This window comes from Aquila chrysaetos, chromosome 9 (genome assembly GCF_900496995.4).
Source record: "Aquila chrysaetos chrysaetos chromosome 9, bAquChr1.4, whole genome shotgun sequence".
NCBI lineage: Eukaryota > Metazoa > Chordata > Aves > Accipitriformes > Accipitridae > Aquila > Aquila chrysaetos.
In genome coordinates, this window is record NC_044012.1 from 303747 (window position 1) to 317862 (window position 14116).

At 50.6% G+C, this 14116-nt stretch overlaps 1 protein-coding gene across 4 annotated transcripts in view; it reads right to left on the reverse strand.

Annotated features, from left to right (window-relative positions):
* Nucleotides 1–2053: 2053 nt before the first annotated feature.
* Nucleotides 2054–14116, reverse strand: part of LOC115346149 — a 111535-nt gene continuing 99472 nt past the window's right edge. For 3 of the 4 annotated variants that reach the window (XR_003925032.2, XR_003925031.2, XM_030025866.2), the window contains 3 exons: nucleotides 13717–13863; nucleotides 10257–10363; nucleotides 2054–2324 (listed from right to left, as the gene is read on the reverse strand). Coding sequence is in view for 2 of the 4 variants with exons in the window: in XM_030025866.2 (XP_029881726.1) it covers nucleotides 2312–2324; nucleotides 10257–10363; nucleotides 13717–13863 (267 nt within the window). In the remaining 2 variants the exon portion in view is untranslated. The remainder of the gene's footprint in view (nucleotides 2325–10256; nucleotides 10364–13716; nucleotides 13864–14116) is intronic. The other variant, XM_030025867.2, reaches the window with a different exon arrangement.

Consider the following 14116-nt stretch of genomic DNA (forward strand, 5'->3'; position numbering starts at 1 on the left):
GCGGCGGCCCGCGGGCGGCGGCTCCTCGGGCCGGGGCGCGGAGCCGAGGCAGCCCCGAAAGGTCGCCGCCGCCGCCAGGCAGCCGGAGCGGGCGAGGAGGACCCGGGCGCCGCGGGCACCGCTCCGCCCGCCGAGCAGCAGCGGGGCCCGGCGCCCGCCCGCGGGCACCTGGGGGGCTCCCCTCCCCGCCTGCCCGCCGCCGGGGTCTCGTCCTGGGGTCACATCGGCGCTGGGCGCGGGGGCAGGCGGCGCTGCCCGGGAGGCGCTGCCCGGGGGCGGCGGGGGGGGTGCAGGTGCCGCCCGCGGCAGCGTGGCCCGAGCCCCGGGGGCAGGGGGGGAGGTGGGTCCCAGACCGGCCGCTCGTTGGCAGAGCGGCTGCGGCGGCCGGCTGGCTGCATGAAAGGGAGAACGGGAACAGGGTTATGCGCTCGTGGAATTTTAATGAGCCTTAAAGGTTATTTCTCTGCAGTTCTAGTGAAAATTTCCCATTCTCTGTGTTCGCAGGGAACTGGTACCTCCGGTCTAATGACATCTGGGTACTGTCTAGGGCACACTCTGTGTGTTTGGCTGGTGAGGAATATCAACAAACATAAATTATCGGTAGCGTGGTCAGAGTCTACAGGGGAGAAATAACAAACAGGAAAGCCTTGCATGGCTTTGCATTCTACGATGAAAATGATCTCATTATCCTTTCCAGGGTCTCAGCCAGCTACTTGAAAAATACTTATTAAAAAAACATTGCAGCTCTTGGGAGAGGGTCCCCTCCAGAGAAGGGAGGAAGAAAGAAATGGATGTGTAAAAATAGAGCAGGAGGAAACGGCTACAGTGGCAAAAATAGGAACCTGCCCTGCTGCGCTTCCAGCACAGGCTGAGAGCCCAGGCCAAATCCTGGAGGAGATGGAAGTCCTCCGTGCCTCCTTTGTCGCTCCAGCCCTCCACTTCTTCCCTTGAAATCTCAGGGGGTGGGGAGGGTGGCTGTTGAGGCAATCGCTGGTGCATGTGGGGGGCCCACCCAGCCCAGCCCAGTCACACAGAAGCCAACCTTTGACATTCCCATTGCTCAAACACCAGGTACCTCGACTCATCCCTGGCACAACGGCACAGATGCTGGTGCCGGAGGAAGCCTGGGTGGTTCACAGAGAAGGCAGAGGCTGCTGCTCTCTGGGGCACAGGCCCAGTGCCGCAGAAGCACAGAGCAGGGGCCGCTTCAGATCGTCTAGTCCAACCTGCCTGCCCAGGTAGGTCAGCTGGAGCAGGCTGCCCAGGGCTGTGTCTAGTTGGGTTTTAATCACCTCCACCCAGGGTAAGAGGAACACGCAGGCACGGGAGTGACCCCGCAAACCTGAAGGTCGGCACCAGCCTGCCGGGGCTGCCTCCGGCCCAGCGCCCATGTGCTGGCAGTGCCTCTCTGTGCTGTCTTGTATTTACTCCCATCACGGCAACCATTTCCACCTCTGCTCTGCAAGCTGCATCTTGGTTTCTTGTGTCTGTGGGTTAGGGACGTACATAAGCTGCATAGGAGCTGCCACATGGTTCTATAAGGAAGCATGAGCTAGAAATCAGCAGAAAGCAGAGATCCTGCTAGAAGAAGGAAGGAGCAAGTGAAGGAAAAGCAGCGCTGCTCAGGTCCGGTCACAGAACACGATGCCTTGGTGGTTCTTGCAGGTACAGCCACTAAGCCGCTAGGAGATGGATGGTGCACCTGGACAGCTACATCAGTATTGGCTCTGGGGGGGCTCCTCCCGAACCAGCAGCAGTGGCAACAGCAGGTGGGAAAAGATAAGGGGAAAACACGGAGGCTGAGGGGAGACAGAAACCAGGGAGAGCTGGGTAAGTGGAAAAAGACTCTTGTGGTGGGGACCACAGGGAGAACCTCCACAGGGTGGGTGGGCAGGCATGGGAATGCAGAAATAGAGGCAGAAAGAGAGGATCCTCATGCCCTTCCTTTCCTTATGGTTAACCTTAAGTCTCTGGCCAAAAAGAAAGCAGTATTCTAAGATACAGAAAAGACAAAGCATAAAAACCAGGAGAAACAAAGTTGAGACCATACTGCTGCTGCATATAAAGCTTCATTAGCCCCGCTGGCACAGCAATAATCATAAAAAAAAAAAAAAAATCAGTAGGAGTGATGCAAAGGGGATTGACTGCCAAGGGAGGAAGTAGTGCATTTGCCATCTCTTGATGTCTTCAAGTCCAGTTGAACTCCCTTCTGAAGCTGCCTTTGTCAAACAAGTTATCGAATTCAGCAGTAACATGGCGAAATTTTCTTGACTGCAGGTACAGAAGGTCAGACTGCATGATCCCTTCCTGCTCACTCTGTGAATCTACAGAAAGAAAATGCAAAGAATGACTAAGAGAACATGCCATTATTTGTGTTTTTTGATAGTGACTTAACGTCACCATTTATCTGCAGGGGCTCCAGCTACATTCACTGGTTAGATGTGCTTGTGCTGAACGGTGAAAGGTTAGTGGGAGCCACCCAGCAGAACTCAAGCGATGAAGCCGGCCACTCTTCAGCGCTGAACTGTGCAGGCTGCGTCATCTGAAGTGCGTGGGCCTGTCCCTGTGCCACGTGGGCCATCAGCAGTCCTGTGGCCTGTGTAACAATGGCCTTTGTGCTTGGTATGGTAAGTGAAGGTGGGATCTCAGAAGGAATCCTTGCAATAAGGTTGAAAGGGTGACCACATTCGACAGGCGCGGGTGCTTTGTTTAAGGAGGCTCAGTGTCCAAGTGCAGGGCAAATGCGGGCTGTTCTAGCGGTTCTGCCTGACCTGACCCTGAGTTTTGCTTCAGCGGAGAGCGGGACCCTGAGCTCTTCCCACAGTGTTACACAGCCTCTCAGGCAGGGCTGGTACTGGAGGGTAGACATGCTTGGAAGAGGACAGGGCTGCAGTGTTGTGAGGCTGATCTTAACTCATCATTTCTTGTTTTTCAGATGTTTAGCAGCTGTCCCTGATCTTGAAGGTACAAGACACAGCCAGGTGGTCTTAACCCTGCTAAAGTTCTGGGGCATTTGCACTTTCTTTCTTACAAGACTTCACTTGCAGTCTCAGCTGCTGTAGCTCTATTCCCTCCTCAGGAGTGAGGGCTTGGGGCTGTACTAGATAAAACCAGATACAGATGGAGAGATGGTTCTATGGAAATGTTTGCTCAGTGCCCAGGAGCAGCCCAAAAGGCAAACTGACTGTTAAGAATTATTAGGAAAATAATGGAGAGCAGATCACAGTTATGCCACTGAATAGATCCATAGTGGAAGCTGCACTGTGATTACCATATGCAGCTCTGGTCTGCCTCTCTCAGGAAAAAAAAGAGTTGGAAGTATTTCAGAGAAGGGCAACAAGGATGATCAAATACAAAGAATATTTTCCATGTGAGGAAGAAGTAGATAGTCTCTTTAGCCTGGGAGAGAAATGACTGAAGAGGATTATAAAATCAAGTTTGGCATATAGAGGTTGTCTGCAGTATGATTTCTCATTGTCCCTTCAATATAAGAACCGGCAGCAACCCATAAATTAGCTGGTAACAACTACAAAACAAAAAACGGTTCTCTTTTTTAATGTCATATGTTGTGTCAGACTGCTTCGCACAGGATGTGGTGGGCTCCCAAAGTTTATATGCATTCAAAAAGGAATTAAACATTTTAATGGGAGAAAAAGATCCACTTACACTGATTAAATGCAAGACCCCACTTCTGCTTCTGAAGCCTCCGAGCTGCGTATCAGTGGAGGCTGGCAGAGTATTCTGGGCAGCACCACGCTATCTGTGCCCTCTTTTTACACTGACCAAGAAAGCAGTTCTTGTCTACTGTCAGAGATGAGACAGTGGCAGAGATGAGACAGTGGGCTAGACAGACTTTCAGCTGATAGCAGAGTTTTCTTTCCTTCACTGCTCCAGGCTCCTTTGCAAGGACTGATCCTGCCCCGTCTCAGTATCAGTCTGTTCTCCTTTTTTAAGGAGCTGTATCCAAAAAGCCTAGCTTAAAAATTTGCAGTGGTGGGCTAGTAACCCTACCTCTGCACTGCCATGTCATGATACAGGTGAGCCTTCATAGACTAGTCCACTTTTAAACAACACTCACTCTTAGCAGTGGCAGAGCTGGCAGCAGCGGCAGCAGAAGTCTCTATGCCCCAGCCCCTCTCTATGATGAACTGCCAGGATGTCTAGCAAGCAGTTTGCTGTTGTGTCAGCTGGCCAACTTCAGTGTGAAAAACCTGTGCTTTGTTCTCATGGGGAGCCCTCGAGCTGGGTCGACAGCACTTGTACTCCTGCAAGTCAGGGAGCACCTCTACCCTCAGCGCAAGTGGCGGTGCAGGCCCAGAGAACCAGTGCCCGGCTGCAGCTTGCAGAGTGCCAAGGCTCCCTGTGGCATTAGGGGCTGCCCAGTGACCTCCTAAGGGGACCCGGCCGTGCCAGGGGAGTCTCGGGGAAGCAAGGCACTGTGGACCCCAGCTGGGAAGTCAGCTGCTCCCACCCACATCTGTGGTAACACCGGCTCCTGCTCAGCCCGATGAGTTTGGAATGTGGGGTCCTGTCTGAGGCAGCCTTGCATTGTGCTGCATGCCTCCAGAGGACATAAAGCAGGAGAGACAATGCTGGTCTGCTGCTGCTCCCCAGAGGGAATGCAGGGGCCCCAGGCACCTTGGTTTGCCACAGGCAATGGAGCTGTGAGGTACTCACCTGCACTGAATGAGGGGTGTCTCAGCCAGTGCGCTTCTGAGTTCTGTCCTCTGGAGCAGGTCAGAGAGCAAGGTGTGATGCTTAAGCAATAGTGAGGGGGGGATGGAGTGTAAAGAGGCACCAGCAGAGAAACTGCAGTAGCTCCCAGGGCTGTTTGCTGCAAGAGCTCTATTTACACATGCACTATTACCAGTTATAGCGGGTAACATCTGGGCGGTTTTCTAGGAAGTGTTCGACCATTAATGTTTGGTGAGACCTTTTTTTTTTTTTTTCCAGAGTACATAAACCAGTTTACAGCCATCTCTAATCGTATCCAACTTTTGCTGTCACAGAATTACAAGTGGTTGCCAAGGTATGTGTGGGAGAGGCACCCACCCAAACACTGCCTTCTGACAGTGCACTAATCACAGCCCAGGATCTCCCAGCCTTGCAGAGATTGCTCTGGCAGTTGGAGCAGCTCTTTCTCCATCTGGAGGAGCACAGCTAGCACTCCTCCCCTCTGGGTTCTACAGCTCATAGAGATCACTCAGCCCTTTCCCCACTCCCCTATACCTCTCCACACCAGCAATGGTTCTTACTTTATCAGGGCTATGTGGTCAGACAAGGGAGTCGGGCAGAGCCTGCTCAATTGCCCCAGCCAGTGCGAGTCTTACTACACAGTTCCCACCATGGAATTAGGAGAGCCCAGTGTAGGGCTTAGAAAGAGGAGACACAGGACCTGTCCCAAAGAGCACTCAGCCATATCACACACAGCATGTGAGGCTAGTAGTGAGGAGATGGGGTGCTGGAAGACATGGGCAGAGCTGTACAGCCACCCACTGGTGTGGGCCCCCTGCACACACCTGGATTGCTCAGTTGGGAGTTTTGAGATAACTGCAGAGCTTTGCCTCCCATCAGCAGGATGAGGGTTGGCTCGGCCATGACTCCAGTTGTCTTTATCGTCATGCTCGTTGCTCTGAGTCTGCCCTGCAGCCCCACTGAGCTCAGGAGGCTTTCATTTACATTCCAGCCAACTCGAAGAAGAGATACACAGCATGGGCAAAAGGAGACCCTCACAGCCACTCCAGCTCCTGGGCTGGTGGCTCCTGTAGATTGTTATGACAAGCCCTGCTCCAACAGCATTTGCTGCTTTGAGCTTTAACCTGCTTCTAACACTAGCAAATATTTGGTAGTTTTCCAGCAGGTTGTGGGTTTACCAGATTTGTGCAAAGCATGCTACTTGTCCTTTTGTCAGCTGGAGGGCTGGTTTTGGCCACAGCAACTGGTGTCTGTCAGGAGTTAGTATAAGAACCTACAATAAGCTGCGGAGAGCAAGATGGATCACAGTGGCTTCCTGGTGGGTGCAAAACTGCACTGTTATTCCTGCTGCACACAGTACTGGGCTCTCTGTCACATTTCTCATCTTCATGTGGAATTCGTCTGGGCAGCTGCCGTTCCCGGAAGACAACTTCAAATGAATGAAATAAATGACTCTTTTTCGTATTGCACAACATGATTCCAAATACCCCAGTGCAGATGCACTAGCCAGATTCCAAGAATCAATCACCAAATCACACCGGCTCCTTCTAGAGCAAGCTACCAGTGGAGAAACTGAAAACAGTTTTTTTGTAGCTATACTGAAACTTCACAGTCGATTTTAAGCCTCTTAGACAGTATAATACTAAATGCAAGTTCCTGCTGAGGGCTATCGACTTCAGTATGTGCCAAGCTGCAGGGAACACCCCGTGCCATGCCTGCATGTGACAGAATGCTTCCCTGCACCAGCAGTGTGACTCAGATCAGAGACCAGCTTCCTGGGATTTCCCATCAGCATCCTTTAAGATTGCCATCCAGCAGAAGGGATCTGTGCAGCCACAAGGTGCAATGCACCAGGAAACAGCATCATCTTCAAAACACACAAAGGGATTAGCACAGTCTGAAAACAGCAACATGCTGCCCTCTGTTCAGGGGTGGAGACATGCTGCCTGCTGGGGCCTTGGGGATGGAGGAGGCTAGCCCTTCAGATGTCGCTTTCCCAGGTCAGGTGTGCTTGTAAGTGCACACTGTGTCAGAGTAATGGCACATTCTTGCAGTGTAAATCCTAACCTGACTTCTCTCAAAGCATCTGCTATCATGCTGCCATGGTGCTAGGGAATGTCTGTGTGGAGGAATGCAAGGATATACCTTAAATATTTGTAATTAATTAACAGCAGTGGTGTTTTGGTGCTGTAGGACCACACCAAGGCCACAGATTATTCACAGCCCCTGTAAGTTAGAGCAGCAGGCAGCATGCAGTGCTGCAGCCATGCTTTGGCAACACTGGTGACTGATGTCCCGTGCATGCAGTGTCAGACTAAGGAGCATAATGGCTGGTTATGTGATCCATATTGTCCCCAGCCTGCCCTGTGCTTTTGTCCCTTCTCACACCTACCTTCTTCCACATCTGCTCCAGTGTGTCAGAGTTCCATAAAAGCTCCCAATATATGGAACTGATGGGACACGTTGTAGGTCTTAAAGCATCCAGATGGGTGCTCCTTTAGCCAAACCCTTTCCTACAGCTCTTCCAACTACCACCACAAGGAATACAAGCCAGAGAATCCAAGATGATTTCCCTTGGCACCATGTAGGAGAGTTGCTCAATGGGCAATATGGCCAGGCCACCAGAGCAACTCCTGGAGGCGAGCTGCTTGGTGCTGTTCCTGTTGTCACTTCAAGCAGTGCCTCTGCTTTGTCACACACTTCCTATTCTGCTGCACACAGCTCTCTGCAGCAATCTAGCAGTCACAAATCCTCCATCTTTATATCATGCAGTGATTCCCCTACACCATTATTTTTGTATACCTTCCACTGCAATAAAGAAGAGGCCAATACTGAGAGCTGCAATGAATGTTCAGCCAGCATTTCCCTTTCCTTTCTCTGTTAGATCATCCTGTTTAGTGGCAGAGCATGGTAATCAGCCAAATATATTAGAAAATGGTTTTAACAAGGGTAGCTCTGCCCAGCCCACTTCCACATGGTAACCAAGAACACAGTGAGTGAAAGGGGCCCCTGCTCTAGTTTGGTGCACCCCTATTTCTGGAGTTTGTTCGTACAATATCAAAATTATGGACTACAACACTTTCCATTCCTTTCTTTCATTCTAAATTAAAGACCATCTATTGAAGACTCTCACTTCAAAAAACAGCCAGGCACTTTCTACTGTCAAGCAAAATGCCTGAAGAATAAATGGCTCCTATCAGAAATAAAGCATTTTAGTTCTGCCACAAGCAGAGAGATCTGTGTTTATAAGTCTCTCCAAAGGCAACTCCATCTTTCCTGCTTTCCTCTCATTTTCTTTTGATGCACAAAGCCTGCATACTGCAGTGCTGTGATTGGATTCAGCTTTGGAGCAGTGTAATTGTAAATATTCATTGGAATCCAAGCTAGTTTTCCCAAGTCTCTCTTAAAGGCTCTGCAGCTATACAAACAGCCGTGGCTCTGCATTAGCCTCACACCCTGGAGGCTGCCTAATTCTCCACAGTCCCAAAGACTGCTCCTTCAGAGGCTGCATGGAGAGAAATCAGCCTTGCAGACCATTTTAGTCAATGCTCTATTCTTTTCTTTATTCCCTCTCTAACATCTGTGTTGTACAACTGGCTCTCAGACCCAGGTACCCGGTGGGGTTCCTTGCCAGTGTCTACACAAGTAACACAGTTCACCTTCACTCGCAGTTCCCACTGGCTCTCGTGGCTGTGTGTGTTTCTAGCCCTATCTACTGACAGTGCTGGGGTGTCTGTGTGTCCTGGTATACAGTATATGGTACATGCCTGTGCACATTCCACCCTCCCACTGAGGACCCATAATCCAAATGGGTGCTGCTTAGTACTAACACAGCAGACATCCGTGAGGCTTTGTGGTAGGCAACACACATCTTGCTAAGAACTGCACCCCCCTTGGTTACTAGGAAGAAAGCAGATAGATCAACCATTGATATCCAGGCAATTCTTCCTCTCCGGCTACTGAAGTTCCATGACTGCACCCAAACAGTAGGAGGTAGGCAAAGGGCAGTAGATTCCTACAGCCATCAGGGAGCAGAGGCGAGACCTTTCCATCAGTCAGACCCTGACCTCCATGTTGCCTGGGCCAGCCACTGCACAGCAAGACTGCATGGCATCAAGCCGACCTTACTCTCCAGGTGGTCTCTGACTGATAGTCATGTCCTGCACAATTCATTTGCAAAGCAGCACATGTAAGGAACTGCACACAGTTATTCTACTGAGAATGGAAATTGAATCCAAAAGTTCTGATAGCAAATCTGCGCTCCCATCTCTGCCTCATCTACTCTTATGTTTACCACCAAGGGTGGAACTGCAGTGCTTGGGCCAAAGCCTGAGGCACAGCAGCACATCATACAGATGGTGGTATCAGAGCTTTCATCACCCACTGACATCCTCCAGGCTCTGCTTACTCTTTTCAGCATATGTTAAAGCACATGTTCTGGCTACTGGGTAACCTGTGACCAGATAAGTAGGTAGTAAAAGGGGCAAAATCCAGCTTGCTTTCCACATGCCAGTTCCTGGGTGCAGCTTAGCAAACAAGGCACCTACCAGTTCCAGCTGAAGCAGTGCAGACTGCCGGATGTATTACTAAAGGGAGCAGCTCCGAGGCTGCCAGCTGTACAGTTCTATCCCTTGCTGCAGTGCTGTTGCCTGATCCTTGTCTGCTTCAGTCAGGGCCCTGGCACCAGTTCTCAGCCAGCTTCACTGAGGTCTCTGCTCACTCTGTGGAGCCCATCTTTACCCAGGAGCATTCTGGACAGCAGGCTCCTCTGGAATATGTGAAGGAGCACCAAGTCATCAGCCCAGTATGTTCAGGTGAGTGCTAAGGCTCCAGTATGAGAGATTAGGCAGGTCCACTTACTTGTCCTTCCAGAGAGCTGGAAGGGGAGAGTCTCTGTGCATATGGAGACCTCCAGCCCACAGCACTCAGAACAGAGAACCCTCTTCCCTGAGAAGAGAGCTGAAGGAACATCACTAATGAGGAAGACACATGAGGATGACTTTACATGGGAAACCGCTAGTGTGTACTCCCCAGCAAGTCTCTCCTGTGAACAAGCCTGCAGGAGCATAACGGTGAGGTGGAAGAATGCTCCCACAAACCAACACTGCTACCCAGCATGGGAACGCAGCCAGCACTGCTGGAGATGTGACACCACCTGAAGCACAAATCTGGGACTAAGGCTTGTGGAGATCAGGTGAACCACAGCAGGACGCGGGCACACATCCAAGACTCAAGTGCAGTCACTTTGCTAGAAAGGGGAATCAGCCTCGGAAATGATATGTTGATATCACATGAACACTAAAGGAGACTATGGTGGGGCTCTGAAGAAGGCAGTGCTGGGTTTCAAGGTACAGGCAGGGATAGATTTAGGAAATGAGCAAGGCTGGTGTGAACCTCAAGAGGTTGATAGCCCATCTTCCAGTTCTAAGACAGGGGAACCTACAAGTGCCCTGTCTTTTCTTTATCTGCCCTTAAAGATCTCCTGTGATGCAGAATCCTCAGACCCCTGGCAGTCTGTTCATGTGCTTTGTTCTCCTCCCAGTTAGAAAACTGTTCCTAACCTGAATCTTTCTTGATGCAGGCTATGCCCATTAGTTCTTGTGTGTGCCTCCATGGACATGGACAACAGATGGCTTTGTTCCTCTTCCCAGGAGTTTCTTACATGCAGCTGGTGGTGTGATTTTCGTCAGTCATGCAGGAGGAAAAAAAACAAAACAACAAAACAGCCAGATCAGAAACAACAAAAGAAAACCTGTCTGGTGGAACTCACTGCCACACAAAGAGACAGCAACTATGAGTGCCCTGTGAGAACAGATAAAGTAATGAGGCCTTTATAAAGATAACAGCTCCCAGAGTCAAAACAGCTTTTCGGAGAGAAACGCCCTGCTCCAGTAGATCTCTATCTCCTTGTGGTAGCCACCAAATTGTCCTCTTTATATCCTTTCCCACCACAGAGGCAGGCAGCTCAAGGCCAGCTGCCTTCAGATGTGGTGAAGGAGACGGCCCTGGAGAAGGTCCAGCCTCCAGCTGAAGGGAACGAACGTGGAAGACCACGTGGTCACAAGCAGGGGCTGGATGGTGAGACATGCCCGGTGGCTGAGTGGCAGAAGGAGCCAGTCCCTGGGGTCACTGTGGAAATCCACCCTCTCCTCTTGCAGATACGACACATTGCCTTCCTCCCACCTGCAGTGTAACGCCATGACTCCTCTGGCGGCTGTCAGGGGAGGGAGCGTGCCCGTGGACTCTCCAGGACCTGACACCCAGCCTGGAGCTCCGGCAGGGTCCCTGGCATGAGAACACACCAGTCCTTTTGCTGCACAGCCCTGGTGCAGAGGAGCCTCCCTGGCATGAGCTGAAAGCACAGTCCTTCCCTTCCAGTTCTGTTTTCCAAAGCAGTGAGCGCAGTGTTCTTCAGAGCTCCTGCTATGATGATTTACCCAGGTCACGGTGAGGACAGCTGGCTAACTGAGGTTAACAGCTTTCTCAGTTTCATTTCAAAAAGACATTAGCATGGGAGCTGTATTAAACAATGGTATGCCAAATCCTGATTCATTCACCAGGAGAGCTCACGATCAGGTGGGGGACTCAGCTGACAGGCTGGGCTGTGCTGCTAGCCTTTCCTTAAAGGGCAGGACTATAACTCATGCTCCCAGTGCTAAATTACACCTGACACTCCTTGCAGAGGGCTTCTGGTATGTGCAGCCTGCTACAGACATCCTGGGACTGCCCGCTGTGGGAGCCTGAAGCCCCCAAAGCAGGAGATTTATCAGCAACTGTGTCTGGGTCAAAAAATCTAAAAGAGATTGGGGCTCTTCTGTCTGGAAGAAGGATGATGGAAAGGAAACACGACAGAGGTCTATAAAATCGAAGTGTCCCAGGGAAGGTGACTAAGGAATGACTGACTGTTCATGGTCTCTTCCAATAAAACAACAGAAATTGTCATGGGACAGGTTCAAAATAAAAAAAAGGAAGTGTCTCTGCATCCCACGCGTGGTTAAGCAGTGGAACTTGCTGCTACAAGACATTGCAGAAGCCAGATAATATCCGAGTTACCAAAATAGTTTGACAAGTTATGGATGAAAATTCCTCAAGAGCTGTTAAACACAGACTCCTGCTTAGGCTTAGGAAGCCCCTTCACCATAGAAGGTGGGCAAGCATCTTGGGGCGATATCACAAGCTTCCCCTGTTTTTCCCAGGGGAAAAGAGCTCTTTCTTTCCCAGACATGGGCATAAGCTGCTGCCTGACACAGAGCTAGGTGGAACACTGTTCTGACCCAGAATAGTGTTATATTTTTATGTAACAGGGCTTGATGTTCAGTACTTTAATTGGGAGGTTTGTAAGTGAAAATTTAAAGCCGAGCTGTTTTAGCTGCCACTTTCACACCAAAACCAAGCAGCTAGGCTCAACTGAACTCAGTATCAATGGATGGAGAGATGGGATGGGAAGGGAGTTAAGACAGAGTAACTGTAAGAAGCAGCAGAAGTGTGATTCCTGCCCTGCCATGCTGTCCTTGCACAAATCAATACATGGTCACCTGAGTACATACGCAGAACAAAACACAGGCATGCACTGACACACTTGCAGATTCATTTGTGCTCCACCATTCATGCACATAGACAAAAGCACACAAACTTCCCGCGCACCCAGCCTTCACTAGCGGACAATTGGAAAACAGGCTCACAACATGCAGTTCAGCCCACTCACTGTGTTGTGCTGTCTCTTCACCCCCCCCCCCCCCAGTAGATGACTTGGCAGTAAACAGAACAATATCTCGTTATTTTCCTTCAAATGCAATGAACATAATCATTGCATCATATTAATATATGATGCAATATATATATTGTTCATATATGTTCATATTCATATGAACATATTCATAAACACCAAATTAAGTGAAACTAAATGTTTCCACTTTGAATAATAAGGGACTCCCCCCTGACCCGATTTTAAAATGCTGCCCTCTGAGCTTCTGCTCAGACAAACCAGGTGTGCTGAGCTCATTCCTGCTATCCAGCATGCTGGTACCTGATACTCCAATATCAAGAGTAACTGGTTTCATCTTCCAGAACACTGGGAATATTTAACTATCAACTTGTTAAAACAGACATAATTTTTCTGGCTTATGGGGTGCTGAAAGAGATTAGAAGTGGGTACCATGGAGGACAGACACAGGTTAAGCAAGTAATCCTGCAGTGTGCAGCAGCAGTAGCTGCACACGTTTTCAGGATCAGCTGTCTTCACCTCTGTTTGCCATATGGATCTGAATGACAGCTTGTGGTCACAATCCGCTCACGACTACAGGTGCCCGGGTGGGCTTCAGGCAGACAGCCCTATGGCTGAGGAGACAGGGGAGCGGCACGCTCTCCCAAGCCAGATTCACATGCAGAAGGAACACGCTGCCTGACCAAACGGTCTGGCTCCTGGCAGCTTCTGAAATACAGGGATCGGAAAAGAGGAGCTGTCGCAGGGCAGGGGCACGGAGAGCAGGCGGAGAGAGGACTGGCACAAGCACTGCCCAGCAGGCCTCCTGTCAGGTCCGCAGGGCGATGAGGGTACTCCCACCCTAATTGTCTGCGTGTCCTGGAGCAAACCAAGGATTTCACCCACAGCAGCACAGCTGAACAGATCTGAACAAGCCTTGTCTCCTGGCTCACTACACGTCACAGTTACCACCAGCTAGGACAGTGCTGTCCTGGGAGGCATTGTCTCTGCCAGCCACCCTGTTCCCTTCTCTCCAAGGAGGTCAGCAGCAGTAGCAACATCCAGGACATCTCTGCACTACAAATCAAGTGCAATCCTAGCACCTATTTAGTCAGCAGAGCCGTAGCTGTCTCCCTGATTCCCTGGACTTTCCCCTTCTCACTGGGAGTTGACAGAGTCTACTTTCGCATCCTTAGCCCACCCTTACGCTGCCACGTAAACGAGAACAGTAGATTATCACTATTGCTGTGAAGGCATTAAATAAAGTTCCCTTCCCAGCCTGGGCTGCCAACCTAGAGTCGACTGGCATCTTCTCCTACCTGCTTCTGAGCTTCCTCCTGCAGCTGGTGGCTGGCCTCCAGGTCCTGGCTGAGCTGCTGGATCCGGCTGCATTTCTGCTCCAGTTCTGCCTGCCTCTCTCTCTGCTTGGTCTGCAGTTGATAGATCCTCTGCTCTTGAGCATCCAGCTATTGACCCGCCCAGGGAAAGAAAGAAAAAATGGAAAAAAAAAATCAATTAATACTAAACGGCTTAACAAAACCCCGAACAGCACAGGCCTGATGCTGCTGGGGGTGGGGATTGTTGGGAGGAGACACCCCCCCGCACACATTAGCTGCAAAAACCTGATGTTCTGGGGACAGGAAGCCAATATGGTAGGTGTGAGCTGACACGCACGCCCGCAGCAGCAGTGATATGTCCAACTCGGGGAAGGCAGAGACT